Here is a 16,158-nt window from a genome sequence, read left to right as displayed (position 1 = left end):
CTATATAAATAGAGCCCCACCACCCTTGTGAGAAAGAGAGAGACTTGGAGCCAGAAGAAGGTTGAAGCTTGCAAGAAGAGCTGAAGTCTAGCATCTCTTCGATGTTGTAAATCTAGCAATGTCACCCACTTCGGCAGCAACCACCAGCAACTTTAGCTAGCGCAGCTTGCCAACTCTGATCGTTGACACCGCCAGCCACTATCAACCACCATCAACTGTCGTCCGCTCCTTACGACAAAGTCATCGCAAAATCATGAAGCAACATCTAAAGTGGTGCATTATTCCCGAAGACGAAGTAACAATGCACCTCAGATATAGTGTAATGATGCCTTCCCAAGATGATGTAACAATACATCTCAAATACGATGATTTTTTTATATGTCATCACCACTCACAATTACAATCAGGGTGCAACTATGATCTATGTGGTTGACAGCTCGTGCAGCTCCGACTTTGACCCTACGGCCTACGGACATCATCACGACTCACTACTGCAGTCTATATGATCAACTATGACCTACATGGTCCACCACACATGTAGCTCTCGACTCCGACTCCTGCAACCCATTGGCGTCATTATAACTCACCACAATAGTCTGCATGACCAACTACGCCCTATGTAACCAACAACTCGTGTAGCTCTCGACTCCAGCCCTCACAACCCATAAATGTCATCACAACTCACCACTACAACATACGTGCCCAACAATAGCTTACGTGTTTCACAATTCATGCAACTTTTAACTCCGACCCTGTGGCCTATGGACATCATCACAACTAATCACTACGACCTACGTGGCTTACCGTTCGTGCAACTTGCGACTTTGGCCTCTATGACCTACTAACACCATCACAACCAACCACTACGTCATATGTGACTAACTACGACTTACGTAGCTTACTGCTCCCAACTTTTACCTCAACGACCAACAAACGTAATCACAACTAGCCACTATGACTTATGTGGCTCACAACTCCTCCAGCTTCTTACTACGCCTTTTGTGGCCAACCAACACTTCTAAGGTGCCATCTATGACCCACACAACCAACCGCTATCTATAGCATTCACGGTGGACTACTGCATCAATAACACTTAACTCCGATTCTTGCAACTATTTATCATTGAGAACCAATTCCTTACAGTCAAACTACAACTATTATTAATGAACAACTGTTGTGCATTTATAATGATCAACTTTGAAACTCTATTTTTTCATAATTCAGGAGAATAGTGAGTTTGTGCGCATACTATTCATAGTGAATCATTTCAAGTTTCAACTAGGCCAAAACCCACATTTTTTTTCCACTTTCCAGTGGTTTCCACATAAAATTTAGACGTCTCATTCCGCATACTTATCTTTTTACTATCTGAGTGTGTTGGAGTCTCGTACAATGCTAAAATACTAAATAATCATTCTACCGCCGCGGTCATTTCGATATACATTGTGGTGAAAATAATAATAATAATAATTAACATTCTAAAGTTTCTTTTTAAAGTTTCTTTTAGCCATTTTTTGGAATTTAATTGAAAATTCATGTATTGGTGATTTCGGGTGAATGCAAATAAGAAGTTTTAAATTAAAATGATTAGGAAATACTGTAAATGAACTTTAAATTAATGTATGAATCAAATTAAAAATACTAAAGAAATTTTCACGTTGACGTGAATAGCCGGCCAAAAATATAAATTAAAATCTTTAAATGCACACCTCAATAAATTTAAATAAATAAATAAAACTTTCAAGATATGCATAAATAATATAGAAAATAGTTATATATAATTCTTCTAAACTAGTGGTGGTTTAAGAATTATAAATGCATTTCTGTTTTTAAGCATGATTCCATTATTTGGCGCTAATTGACATAATGTTTCCACGTATTATAAGCCTATTAACTTAAACATACTTTCTTTTATATTTTAATTCAACATATTATTATATATTTTTTATATGACATTTTTTTATTTTAATTTGGTAAATTAGCTTCTTTTTAAAGGTTTTACATGAGACAATTTATGTTTAATGCCTTCAAATTATTTGTGAGGTTTGGATGTGTACATATATGCTGTGAAAAACGACGGCAATAAAACAAAAAATCGGAACGATAAATTCACAAAACAGAAAAACACAGCGGAAACACACGGATTTATGTGGTTCGACAAATTGTCAACGTCCACAGAACTGTAGAGGATTTTATTACTTGAGGAGTTACACCCGTCGATTGCCTCAACGATTATAAGAAAACACTCTTTTTCTCTACCTCTTTCTCTCTCCTCTCCTATTCTCCTTCTCTCTCTCCACCCGAGAGCTTCAAACCGAAGCACACTAGAAGAACTTGGAAAGCTGTCAATGCCGAAGAGGAGATTATAAGGAGATCTAGTATGTCTATTTATTAATTTCATCATGTTATTAGACCCGTTAAAGAATTAATCAAATAATTAATGAAGCCCATTAATTTTTTTTCTCTTCTGCAACAAATCATAGAAGGAATTAAGAACAATTAATTTAGTAATTAATTTCGAGTATGAAATCCAACTTACTGTCAAACATGAGAAAATGTCAATTTGAAACAGTGGACCAATTTTCATATTCACAACAAATCACCAACTTGGAGTGGTACACTGGTTGCATCATCCACTAGTTGTGTCTTTTTTTTTTCCAAACATGATATCTTCCACCTCTGCAACTCAAAGACCCGGTCTTTATGCCACAAGACCAGCTAAAGTCAAGCACAACTTTAGTTTCTTAAAAGTAACACCCTTAGTCGACATATCATCGTCAACATAGCTTTGTATCTCTAAGCTCTTTCTTTGGTTACTCATGTTTCTGCTTAAAACTCCCACTACATGGGCAATATCCTGCCTCTGCTGAAAGCTCTTTTCAACAAGTCTAGCATTATAACTCTTACTGCCATCAAGCGGCGTCTTCACCCTGCACACACACTTGTTGTGCAATGTCTGCTCCAGTGGTGAAAGTTTTGTCAACTCCTAAGTCTGATTCCCTGACAGAGAATCCATATTTTCCGGGTGTTTTCTCAATAATGGAAGCTGAAGTTTCTTCCCATAGAGGAAGTCCTCTATCTACATCCTCCAATAACCAAAACCCGTGTCATTAAACTTCTCGATCTCGATGCCATCACATCATCTCCAACCATCGCTTTCCCTCAATCTGAAGCTGAGCTCTAATACCATTTGTGAAAACCAACGACAATAATGCAAAAAATTAGAACGAGAAATTCACAAAACAGAAAAACACAGTGGAAACACACAGATTAAGGTGGTTCGACAAATTGTCTACGTCCACGAAGCTGCAGAGGATTTTATTTCTTGAGGAATTACACCCGTCGATCGCCTCGACGATTACAAGAAAGCACTCTTTCTCTCTCCTCTCCTCATCGCTAGGGTTGTCAAAAAAGCTCGTTGTTAGCGAACAGCTCGTGTTCGGCTCGTTAAGTAGCTCATATTAAGCTTGTTCGTTAAGTAAACGAGCCGAACACAAACAACTCCTTGTTCGCTCGTGTTCCACTCGTTTTAGCTCGAAATAAAAAAAATATATATATAACTATTTATATAATAATATATTACATATATTATTTATATAATAATATATTATATATATTTATGTCTAAGTTTAAATCATAACACCTCATGTGGCAATGTTGTTAGTTCATTCTTTTGTATATATTTGATCCATGCTCGAATCTCACACTTTACATCTATTTTTCTCAATTTAAGTTTAAAGAGCCAAGTTCGAGCCGAACACGAATATTTTAATCGAGCCGAACACGAACACACTGTTCACAAGCTGATTTCGAACACGAGCTATTTTGAACGAGTTAAACGCGAGCCAAGCCTGAGCTCGCTCAAGCTGGGCTAGTTTACAGCCCTACTCCTCTCATTCTCTCTCTCTCTCTCTACTTGAGAGCTTCAAACCGAAGCACACTTGAAGAAGAACCTGGAAAACTGTCAATGCCGAAGAAGAGATTACAAGGGGAGTTAACATATCTATTTATTAATTTCATCATGTCATTAGACCCATTAAAAAAAAATTATCAAAAAATTAATAAAGCTCATTAATTATTTTTTTTTTCTTCTGCAACAAATCATAAAAGAAATTAAGAGCAATTTATTTCGAGTATCAAATCCAATTTGCTGTGAGACATGAGAAAATGTCAATTTGAAACAGTAGACCGATTTTCATATTCACAACAATATAAAATATGTCAATATGAATTTCCAGACATGTGAATGACTGAGAAGAAATAAACTGTCGATCGAACGTAGTTGTTGACGACCGTTTCAAGCTAGACGATGGCGAGAGAGGCATCTTGTTTGGACGATCGACGAAACACGCAGAAGATTTCCCCCATAGCGGTGATCAGGCCCTCAGGACAATCGACATGAAGCATCCTTTTGGATTAAATGTCAATCGATTCAAAGTTTACCACACGATCGACAAACTCTTATCAATTGAATCAGACCCTCGATCTTATTACATATGAATAACTCTATAATTACTAAAAAAATCCCTCTAAAAAGTCAATAATGAGGGAACACAAATATACTTTTGTAATACTGAGACTTATTTCTATAAATAGAGAGTATGATGTGAATAAAAATTACACTCTTTTCACTGCTCCCTATGGTATACTCTCATCCTCTACTTCTCTCTCTCAACCCTCTATACCTTGGGAGTGTTCTCCAACCGCTTTTGGATTCAACAAGATGCATGCTCTATGCTGACATTTTACTATTAAAAAGATTTATCTCATTGTTGTATTTAATAGTAATTTGCATTAAAATGTAATGAATTATATTTTTTTGTACTGATCTTCAAAAAACTTTTTAAAATAAAAAATGTATTTTTAAAATTAAATATGTTAAAAGCATGATAATTTAAGAAATATATGGACGGAATTGATTAATCTTACCAAACCTAATAATAATACTCAAATTTGCATATGCAAATAGTAAAGCCAAGTATATGATAAAATCTCAAACAAATAAAAGTTAAAAGCTGACAGAACAAAGCCCAGCTCTCTCTCTCTCTCTCTCTCTCTCTCTCTCTCTCTCTCTCATCATCTTTCTCATCATCTAAACCGTTAAATGATGCCAGTAATAATTTCATGGACAGATTTATAAACTGGAAAACCAAAAAATGGTAACGAACTTGTATAACACACCTCCAGGCAGCCATCTTTACAGGACAATCTCAGGCTTAAGGATACTACATTTGATCTCCTTGTGTGGAAAAACAACCCCGCCATTGCTGTAGATTTCATCCCCAACATGCACATCCTCACCAATCACAGACATGTTCTCAATCCTCGCCCATCTACCCAACGTCGTATGCCAACCAATTATGCTGCCTGATATGCATGCGTGCTTCTTAATGCGAGCTCCTCTCATCACAGTACAGCTCAAGAGCCTCACTCCAGACTCCACCACACATCCAGGTCCGATCACAACATCTGGTCCAATCAAACAGCCCTCCCCAATGGCCGCACTCTCATGCACCAGCACATTTCCCACAATGTTAGAACCCACAGCAAGCTCTGAGGATGATTTCTTTCTAAGAGAGTTCAGATAAAGACTCTGACCAATATGTAGTCCTTTGGATGTCCAATGTCCATCCAGAATCCAGGTAGCTCCATGGCATAGAGCTTCTGATCTTCTGCAATTTTGGGAAAAATCTCTTTCTCAAATGAGGTAGGTTTCAACTGGATTCGATCAAGGACAGATGGATTTAATAGGTAGATCCCAGCATTGATCTTGTTGCCCACGAATACTTTAGGCTTCTCTACAAATTTCTCGACTTTTCCAGTCTTCTCTTCCATCACGACAACGCCGTACTTGGATGGCTCGTCTACCTGAAATAGAAGGATTAATGTCAAAGGTAAAAAACTTGGTAATGGTGGATATATTGTAAGATGAATGCTGTACCTTTGTGACCATGACTGTAGCCTCGCCGCAGTGTGAATTGTGAAACTTGATTAGTTCGGCGAATGAGTATTCGCTGATGACATCGCTGTTGAGTACAAAAAAGGGTTTACCAAAACCATCGACTAAGTTAGATCTAGCTAAAGCCAGGGGACCGGCTGTTCCCAGAGGTTCGGTTTCTCGGGAACAAGTGATCTTTATATCAAGCTTTTCTTCAAACTCTTTTAAGAAGCTCAGCATGATCTGCAAAGAGGAAAATAAATCTTTAATCTTTTCAGGCTGGGGAGAATTGGATCCAAGCAAGTAAGAGAAGATTGAATTGAGATTCCACCTCAGGTTGATAATTAACAGCTAATACAATCTCTGTTACCCCAACCTCTTTCAAAGCTTCAATCTGATGACATATCATATATCTGTGTAGGTCAACTGATGAAATTTTTTTTAAAAGTTTTGAGAACAATCAAGTAATATAATGCAAAGAGTATACAAAATTACTGTTTATGCAAGAAATTGCACGCAGAACTAAATAATAATATCTAAGAAAAAATTAAAGTATTCACTATGGTTATTCCCCCAACTCAAGGAATAAATAGTTTTTTTTCAAAAAATGTCTAGTTATGAGTAGATATCTTCAGCAAAGTAAACCGATATGGTTTGTAAACAGTTTTACCTGGTGCAGAACCATTGGTTTGTTACCAAAACATACAAGCGGCTTTGGAACACCAAGTGTTAACGGTCGCAGGCGGGTTCCGAACCCTCCAACAAGAATTAGTGCCTTCATTTTTAGTAATACCACTTCTTGCCTTCCACTGTGGATCAAAATTTTAACCACTCAGAAATTGAAACACAAGTGTGCACGAGTAAATTCAAATATGATCTTCAGGACTTACGATTGATGGTAACTCAGATACTCAATCAAAACAAAAGCTTCTTACAACTATAGCAGAGAATAAACTTCCTACCCAAGGAACGAATCAAGCTAGCATCTTTTCAAGGTAGGTGTCAACTCATAACAAAAAAATTCCATAAAGGCAAGGTTAGAGCGATAATTCCTAGGCTCGGAAGCATCAAAAGATGGGAAGAAAGAGATCAACCAAAGTTAGAAAAAAGCCTCCAAGGTTGACTCAAGGTCAGTTTCGCGAGGCTTCAAATAATTGTAAAAGTAGCTGTAGAATTGTTATGTGAAACATAAATTTTTTAAAGGTTGTTATAGGTATTATATACATTTTTTTCTTCTGAAAAAGTTAGAAATTACCTTCAGACAACTAGTAAACTTTAGCTTATAAGGTTGTAAAAAGCTGTTTCTCATTGCAAAATATTATAAAAAGCAATAAAAAAGTTGCAGCTAAACAAAACTAAGACAGATTTCTTGAAAGCTAAGCTATTAAAAGCTACCACTAATGGCCCTGAGGTGACATGATAAGTTTGATAACCAATAGAATTATAAAATCATAGAACAATCAGATTACTCATGTCCTCTAACTGCAAGTGGGCTGCACCTAGAGCAGAAACCATAGGCAGGATTCAAAAAGCATTAGTCTTAAGGCTGCTACAAAATTCCTCTTAGTGCTCATTTGGCGGCATGGAAGAAGAAATCATCTTTTGGCGAAAATGCTAACATCATCTTTATTCTGTGTGTGTGAAAATTAAACCATTACTCTTGATAACTCAATAAAATCAAAGGGCCTTAATTGTCGCATTTCCAAACAAATCAGCAAAATACCACTATCTACAAGTGGAAGAACACATTAGGTAGGAAATACATATAAACGAAAACCCGAAGCTTTCACGACATTTTCAAAAAAATTCTTATAATCCAACGATTAACTTCGTAAATGTTTGTGAAGCTTAAACTTAATATTAATTTATAATTAAATCCAGCCAAAGAATGAAAAACAATACAATTAAGCAGCCAAATAAGCCCTAAATGATATCAGAATAAAACATGCCGGATAAACACCACAAAAATTCGCAGTTCGGCTGGACTAAAATCAAGAAAAACTGATTAAATCCTACTACAGCACGGAGTCCAGCTGGAAGAATCAAAGAAGACATGGCGGCTAGAGCCATACAAGATAAGCAACTAACTTACAGTAAAAGGAAGACCGATCAAGAATTTTGGCAGAAGTTTTCAACCTCGGAATTTGATGGCGGATCACTAATAACCGCCGATTCTTCTGAGGTCTCAGAAGACAAAAAACAATCAACTCCCCTGCAGCTGTTCCTGCGAAGGAATAGGGAGGAATCTCCCCTGGGCCTCTGGTTCGCAATATATCGAACGCCAAATTGTGAAGAAACCCTAAACCCTAGCGGTTAACCGGAATAGGGTGTGAACTTTGAAGCGAGTGAGTCCAACGGATTCACTCGTTCCTAAGTGAACGTCTAGCCCGTTTCGACTATCTAATTTGTAAGTCAACTCGTCTACCTCTATTTTAGATAAGTTATTTAGCTGTTTGGTTTGTGCGTTTTGTAAACAACTTATTTATAGTTGTTTTTGGAAAAAAATGATCATTTCGACCACACGCAGTCGAGCTGTTTGCAAAAACAATATAATGACCAAACTCATCTCGATTTTTTAAAGAGAGACTTTTAAGGTTCAAAGATAGCTTTCTGCATGCAGATCTATGTGATTGATTTGAGAAGTTTCATGATTCTGCATAGAATGTTGTTCTTTTAGGTCTACTTCTAGCTTTCTTAACGTATGTCAAATATAAAACAACTAACTGAAGTTCTTTTAGGTCTACTTCTAGCTTTCTTAACGTATGTCAAATATAAAACAACTAACTGAAGTTCTTTTAGGTCTACTTCTAGCTTTCTTAACATATGTCAAATATAAAACAATACTCTCCTAACTGAGTCATCAAATAGTCGATGTTTAATGTGACCAAATCATCTAAAGTTGCTCTCTCTAATAAATTATCTCGAATACATAAACCGAAAGTTCAAAAGAAAAAATGAAAACAATTGAACATATAACTACTAAAATTGACCGAAGAATAAAATGATTCTATCATAAGGTACTGCTCAAACATTTTTATAGTTTTTTGCATTTTGTGAGATATTAATTAAGCAATTTTTTCGGAAACAGTGACTAAAGAAATTGGTAGTAGCTAATAGATTAATAAACCTTGCAAGCTGCAGGTTGCATCAATCCAATAGATCATTCTGATAACTATGACAAACCATAAAAAATTAGTGATGATTATGCTCTTTGCACAAATAACTTATTTTTTGACATATAATGAGTATAGTGTTAGTATGCCGTCAACAAATTTCCAACACCCGACATGAATCTAGAGACATGATATAGACCTCAGGGTGATTTCTTTTATGCAAGAAACATTTAAACTTCGACTAAAAGTCATATAGAGTTTAAATTTCAACAAACTTACGATCAAACTAACCGGTTTGAGGAGACGGACCCAATGAATTGGTCTAATCCTAGACAAAGCAAACTTAGATCAAGCCATTTAAATATATTTGGAAGTTTTCTAGGCATTTTTGGAATATCAAAAGAATATTGAATCTAGTGAGCTTACATTTTGATCGAGCGCCTCGACAAGTAGAACCCAACGAGCCTAAGATCACTCAATTCTGACATCGTTAAGAGACTCAAATATCAATCAAATATCACCCAATCGAGGGAATCTCTTCGGACCGTCTGATCAGAGTGATTCCAACCCTATTATTTGCAACAAAGACTATAAATTTATTTATTCAGCAAATAAATCAGACAGAAGTTTCTAAAAACAAGAAACCATTTTTATAACGCTAAATGGGGGGTGGGGTGCGCGGCTTAAAGATTGAATAAGACTAAAACTTGGAGAAAGAGTTGAACTCCAACATCACTTTGCTGCGGACCGCTGCCGAGGCCGCCTCTCGCCGACCACCACTTACCGACTGAAATCAATCACTATTGACCGCTACCCTCTTCTTGCAAAAAGTTCATCAGCGCACTGATGTTGTAACTCAAATGATTGTGTGACCATTCCCTGCCTGTGGGACAATGAACTATACTTGTAATCTCCAGTTTATAGTGAATCTCTTCAGTTGGGTCAAAACCAAGTGGTTTTTCCCTCTACGGGTTTCAACAAAATAACTTTTGGTGCATCAACTAGTTATCTTCTTTTATCGGAGTGTGTGTTAAATTCTCGTGCAACACTAAGGCGATAATCCAATAATCTACTGCTACAAGTTTTCTAGCACACATCAAGTATATTCCATGGACCTCTATGCATTTTATTTATATACAGACCAGTTGAAACATTGATATTTACAATTTAATCACTCGGGTTATTTTTTTTTTTAACTACAAAACTGACATATTTATGTGTGCTGCGATCAAATTAATGAGAATTTGATAAAAATGAAAAATATGGGTTGGGGTTTTAGCATGAATTTTGATATCTAAGTGAGAATTTGAAAAATGGATGAAAGATGGTGGTTGATTTTGTAAATAGCAAGGTGACAGTGGTGAGTATGTAATTGCCCCGAAAAAGACATACTTGAGGTGTAAAAATAATACTATAAAATGAGCATTTCTACTTGGCTCCAAAACTCTCATATTCTATTAAATTTGGAATGGATGCATCAATTTGTTTTCGTTCCCAAATCTCAGCTCCTCAACTTTACTATCTTCTCTAGCATGAGAAAATATTACGCCTAAACAATATATGTCTGGATGCTATCGTGGATTACAACACGCCGCTTGCACAATGACATGGTGCAATCCACTTCGATGTCATCGAATGTAATATTTTCTTCTCTGGCCTCCATAATGGCCTTCGTAGTCACCCATTATTCTTAGAACTCCCCATCATTGCAGTGATGGTTTTATGATGTTAATCCATCTTTTAGCATTTTTTCATCGGCATGTAACTGACAATCACCTCAATAACCCTTACAATATCTCCTACGAGCTCTTACTTTCTCTTAAGAAATGAATTCAGTAATTAGTGCTCTTAATCTATTCTTTAAAGAGAGAAATTGCGTTGAGTTAGTTTTGGCTCCTATTTGCATTAATCAATCCATTCAAATGAGTTTTGATGGTGTTCAAAAACATTATGGAGACTCAACTCATTGGACTTGTGGTGAATATATAAATCATCAAATTAATATATATAAATTAATTTGAGAATATTCAACATGAAAGGTAAGCAATGGATAAAAAAGAAAAAGATTTTAGGGTTTTGGCAAAAAAATATGATTGATTTATCTTGTAGAAGACGTTCTTTTATTTTTTACGTTTTAATTCAAGGGTATTTAAATGAAATTTAATTTTAAGAAAATAGATTCAGCAAAAATTAAATTATTGTGATGCCCAAATTTTGACTAGAGTATATATTCAAATTAATTTTAAAATTTAATAAATAAAAATTAATTGAAAATAATATTACACTAATCTTAAAATAAACCTAATAGTTTGAAAATCCATTATAACAAAATAAAAAATGATAAAAATATCCTAAATCAAATTTTAGGAAAAAAATATAAATTAAAAAAAAAATTGTGAAAAATATGGAAATGCTTATTAGAAACACCTTTTTTAATTTTTAAAGGAGACCATGCAACATAAAAAACTATATATTTACAAAACAAAAACTAAATCTCCTTTGTTCATATTAATACCATCCAATTTTCAAAGAGCCCAATAAAATCTCAACTCAAAATCTCATTTCATTAACTTACTAATGAGTTAGTCTTGACATGTGAAATATATAAAATTTTCTACTTTTTTTTAATATTAGCTATATAAATAAAAATAAATTGAATGATATGACTATTATTTTCCCAAATTTAAAGCACAAAGCCACCTTTGTAATAAATTCCAACTCTTATCCTCCATTCCCTACATTATAATAATACTCCCATGATAAAACATGAACACATCCTACTACTGTGCCAAACTCTTCCTTACAAAAAAATATTGCATCAGGACTCCGCACGTAGAGTTACGTGCGGAGTCCAAGGAAATCACGCCACGTCGAGGTGACAAAAAAAATAGGCCCGACAACACTGGAGAATATTCCCCTTGTGTTATTCAGGTGTTATTGTATGTTATTCAGGTATTATTATACTATGAGAATATTCTCAGTATTATAATAACACAATAACACATCAATAACACTTGAATAACACACAATAACACCTGAATAACATACAATAACATGAAAGAATATTCCCTTGTATTACAGAACATATTTTATTTTATTTTTTCTGTCATCGCCACGTTGCGTGATTTCATTAGACTCCGCACGTAACTCTACGTGCGGAGTCTTGATGCAATATTTTCTCCTTCCTTACGCGCCATCGCCATGTATATAGAACACCTTCGCATATAATACACTTTTTAAAGATACTAACTGATGGATGGTTACTAGCACTCGGAATAAGATTTCTTGTCCTTGAACTCCATCCCCACCCCATCCCTTAAGGGTTAGGAACTACTAATAGTGAGCTAAGTACACTGTGAGCCCTCATCATCGTGGTAGGAAGGAAATCAAGCCCCTAAATGTTATGCAAAAACCTATCTCTCCCTGACATCTCTTCAGAACATTTATCTCTATTTAGGACTTACTCAAGGTTCATAAAACAACGCATCCATCTCCTTGCATCACCACATGCCAAAATTCCATTCGCCATCAAATTTCATTACATCAATTTTGACGGTATTTATAACAATCTTATGAATCGACTTCTCCATTGTCACAACGAATGTTGAAGAAATTGACATCATGCTATTTTTATTATTTGCGCCACTATTGGAATCTCTTTCTCCAAAAAATTTCTCTAATATAATACATGAGAAAAAAGAAAAAATAAGAACTATATATAAAAATGGCTTTCTGAAAAAAAAAAAATCCCTCTCTTTTCTCTGTAATTTATCTTTTTTCTTTCAAAATTCTCTTTCTGAATTCCACAGTCCCAGAAGTTTTTAAAACATTTCATTTTGGAGATCTACTATTCCGGAGACAAATTTCCTTTATCTTTCAAAAGTAAGAGTTTCCTATTAAAAATCTTTCTCCGCCTGCCCCAGCAAAATAAAATCGGAGACGACGGAATATTCCTTCTAGTAGAAAGGAAAGATACCCTTTCTATAATTTTTCTTCCCGGTTTTGTGTAGCTGCGACCGTACCCAGATTTTTTACAGCTGTGGCCGGGGACGTCGCTCGCCTGCTAGAACTTTCACGACGGGCTACACCCTCCCCGCCTGCAGCTCACGCTGTCCTGACCACCGGCCAATGCTGGAGCTGCGGCCTGAAACTGCCAAACCCACCGGAGTTGTGGCTGGACTGCCGGACCTGCTGCAAATTCCTGCAATCGCTCGAATTCCGCATCCAAGCGGCCTGCCTCCCATTTGCACGTCGGACCACCAAATCAGCCGGCAAAACAAGTCGGCTAAGGTGCCACACAAAATGCCAACAACATATGCCGGATTTGCTGTCATCAATGTCGAATAACGCTACGATCACAAACCCGAAGCTCTGATACTAATTATTATGTCAATTGTAATACGAAAACAACATAGAAACGAAGAAGTTCACACAACAACAACCAAACACAATGATAAATGTGATTCGGCGTTGAATTGATTCGCACGAAGGAGATTCCACTAGCATGAGAAGAAACAAAACCACCTTGAGGTTACAACTCAACACTTCATATACACTTCTCTTGGTCTCTCATAAGCCTTATGCCCCTTTTGATAGAGAAGAACTATAGAATATAAGAAAATTAACCAAAAAAGGAAACAAATTAATTAAAATAAAAGTCACAAATACAACACTTAGTCCCTAATCAACTGAGAGAATATTAGGTAAGGAGTTTGTATTCATGTAGACTCCATGTACAAGATCGTTGTACAATAATGTTGTATATAGAGTCCACACAATACTGTACATGAAGTCCGCACACATATAAATTCCACATAATTACTTTCCCTAACCATGTTAAAAAGCTAAAGTCTACACCAAGCTCAACTTGCCCTACTAAGATCCAGACCAACACATTCCAAAACTGTCTTTTAATTCATTTCGATATTACAGGAGAAGAAAGGTGACACCTTACAATCAAATGCAATCATAATTCAATTTTCATATGAGGCCTGTGTAATAATATCTACTAAATAATCAACCATCATGTTACCTTACAATCAAAATATAATCATGATACAATTTCGAAATAATATTCAAAACTGAATGAAATAGCCTCTAAAATAAGCTCGAAAATGCTGTAATTAATTAATAATGTAGTGAACTCAGGTGGAAAATTTGGCAGCCAGGCTTATATGACATTTTAGTTGCAGCCTGCTCAAACTTTTTGACTGCAGCTTCGTTCTCTTCTAGACCGGCCGAAATGAAGTATCTCAGCCACCAAGAAGGACTCCTTGATTTGGCCTTTTTGAGGTAAAGTTTAGAAATATTAGCAATATCTTTTTGACGTCATCAATAAACAAATATTGGAATAAATAATTAGCCATATTATCAAAATAAATAATATATATAAAAAGCAGGAAGATGAGATCATACCGGTCTCCCAAACTTTGGTAGCTCAGAAATTTTAGCTTTGTGGTGACCTGGATAGCCTGAACATCAACAAAAGGATGAATGTAATGAGAATCTGATGATTTATTAGGAAAAATAAAATAATGATAAATAAAGAAATACCCGAGAAAAGTTTAACAATATGGTTGAAATGAATTTTCTCAAGTAAATATATATATAATAGGTGACATGGGATGATATATATAGTAGGTTAAGGGAAATTAATGCAATGAAAATGGATTGGCCTTCTCCTTTCTTCTTGAATTCATATCTAACAATCATCCCACCTGCCGGTCTCAAGTCCTCAAACTCTATCATGCAGACGGCTTTAATGGTTATCTTGACAGTTCCACTCTTTGCATGACCAATCACATCCTCGCATTGATGAAACCATCACAACAAATCCTAGTTACGATCTATGGCACATCAATGATCAAAACCTGGCCACAACACTGTATTAGGCAATCTCCACCTCCCTTCTATCATACGTCATAAACCTTAATTCCTGCAAAGAAATATGATTCACTATTAATCACTGCCTCCAATGGACCTATCGGCCAAGCATCATTAAGCTCAAGACAATAAATAAGTCAATATATTTTCGCCATCAAATACAATAGATCAACGACATTATCCACTATTACTCCCAATGGTCTTCCTTCTACTTACCACTGCTTTAAAACTTCCATGTGCACAGTTCTGGAAGCCATCATCCTTGATGACATATGCTCCCTCTTGTGCATTGAGAGTCCAACTTAGCCCATGAAGCCACACAAGTTGAAATCCAATTCCCAACTAGCACCTAAAATTGCTTTGGCATTCTAGAGACAAGGGAAAAGATCGCTCTTATGCCATCAGAGAATGCCACCCTTCCTCAAATCCTCAGTCAGGAAGACATCATCCAAGGCTTCCAAGGTGGTAAATTCTCTTCACCGACCATTTGTCAAAGCTGCAGTAAAATAAAAAACTCTGCAATCAAGTCCAGGTATTAAACTAACCTCATTTATCAAACAGTCCCTGGAGCTCTTATTGGAATTCAATCACTAGAGACAAAACAACTCCTTGATGCAAGATTGAAATTCCGCTTCATTTGGAATCCCAACCAATACAACATAATTTAACCTTTGATGGGCACAACACATCAACATCAGCAATAGGCAATCTCTTCTTATATCTCACACCAGCCAAGGACTAACACACAATCTCGTAAGCTACTTCTTCCTCAGTTGCTCCATGTTCACGATCCATCCCACAACCTTCTCTTGGTTAACAAACTAGCTGTTAACCTGGTAACCATGACAAGAAAGTGTACATAGCTCAACCCAAAGGCTTTCAAGATCCACAATGGACTCATCATTCTTGCCTCCACAAGAAGCCCTGCTATGGCCTCATGTAGACCTGCTTGACAATGTTTCACTACATTCTCCACTCACCTTCAGCAACTCTCGTTATTAGTATCGTCAATCCTTCACTCATGCTCCACACCCAAAATCAAATAAAATGTACATCATTATATATATGGATGATATCCTACTTACAGGTAACAATCAAGCAACAATAACAAATCTTTTGCATAACTATAATACAAACAAGAATTTGTAATATGCGCTCTATTTCTTTTTCCTGAGAATACCTACAAAAACTCCTTTTGATCTACACCTCCAACATTCCTTCGTT

General features: G+C 36.0%; 2 protein-coding genes across 6 annotated transcripts in view; both read right to left on the bottom strand.

Moving 5' to 3' along the window:
* Positions 1-4,978: 4,978 nt before the first annotated feature.
* On the bottom strand, positions 4,979-8,294 carry LOC110031392 (probable mannose-1-phosphate guanylyltransferase 3). Its single transcript, XM_020734566.1, is given in 6 exon segments — positions 4,979-5,601; positions 5,604-5,868; positions 5,942-6,181; positions 6,270-6,332; positions 6,609-6,747; positions 8,031-8,294. Coding segments are annotated over 5 exon segments (1,083 nt in total). The 5' UTR covers positions 6,720-6,747; positions 8,031-8,294; the 3' UTR covers positions 4,979-5,197.
* A 5,722-nt stretch (positions 8,295-14,016) lies between these two features.
* The window catches only part of LOC110031339 (uncharacterized protein At3g49720-like), a 13,218-nt gene continuing 11,076 nt past the window's right edge, over positions 14,017-16,158 (bottom strand). For all 5 annotated transcript variants that reach the window (XM_020734489.1, XM_020734488.1, XM_020734490.1 and 2 more), the window contains 2 exons: positions 14,467-14,522; positions 14,017-14,334 (listed from right to left, as the gene is read on the bottom strand). In XM_020734489.1, the coding sequence (XP_020590148.1) occupies positions 14,179-14,334; positions 14,467-14,522 (212 nt within the window). In that variant the 3' untranslated portion in view covers positions 14,017-14,178. The remainder of the gene's footprint in view (positions 14,335-14,466; positions 14,523-16,158) is intronic.

This window comes from Phalaenopsis equestris, unplaced genomic scaffold (assembly GCF_001263595.1).
Source record: "Phalaenopsis equestris unplaced genomic scaffold, ASM126359v1 Scaffold000803, whole genome shotgun sequence".
In the NCBI taxonomy this organism is placed as follows: Eukaryota; Viridiplantae; Streptophyta; class Magnoliopsida; order Asparagales; family Orchidaceae; genus Phalaenopsis; species Phalaenopsis equestris.
The sequence above is the reverse complement of the archived record's forward strand: the minus strand, read 5'-3'. Positions and strand labels throughout refer to the sequence as shown.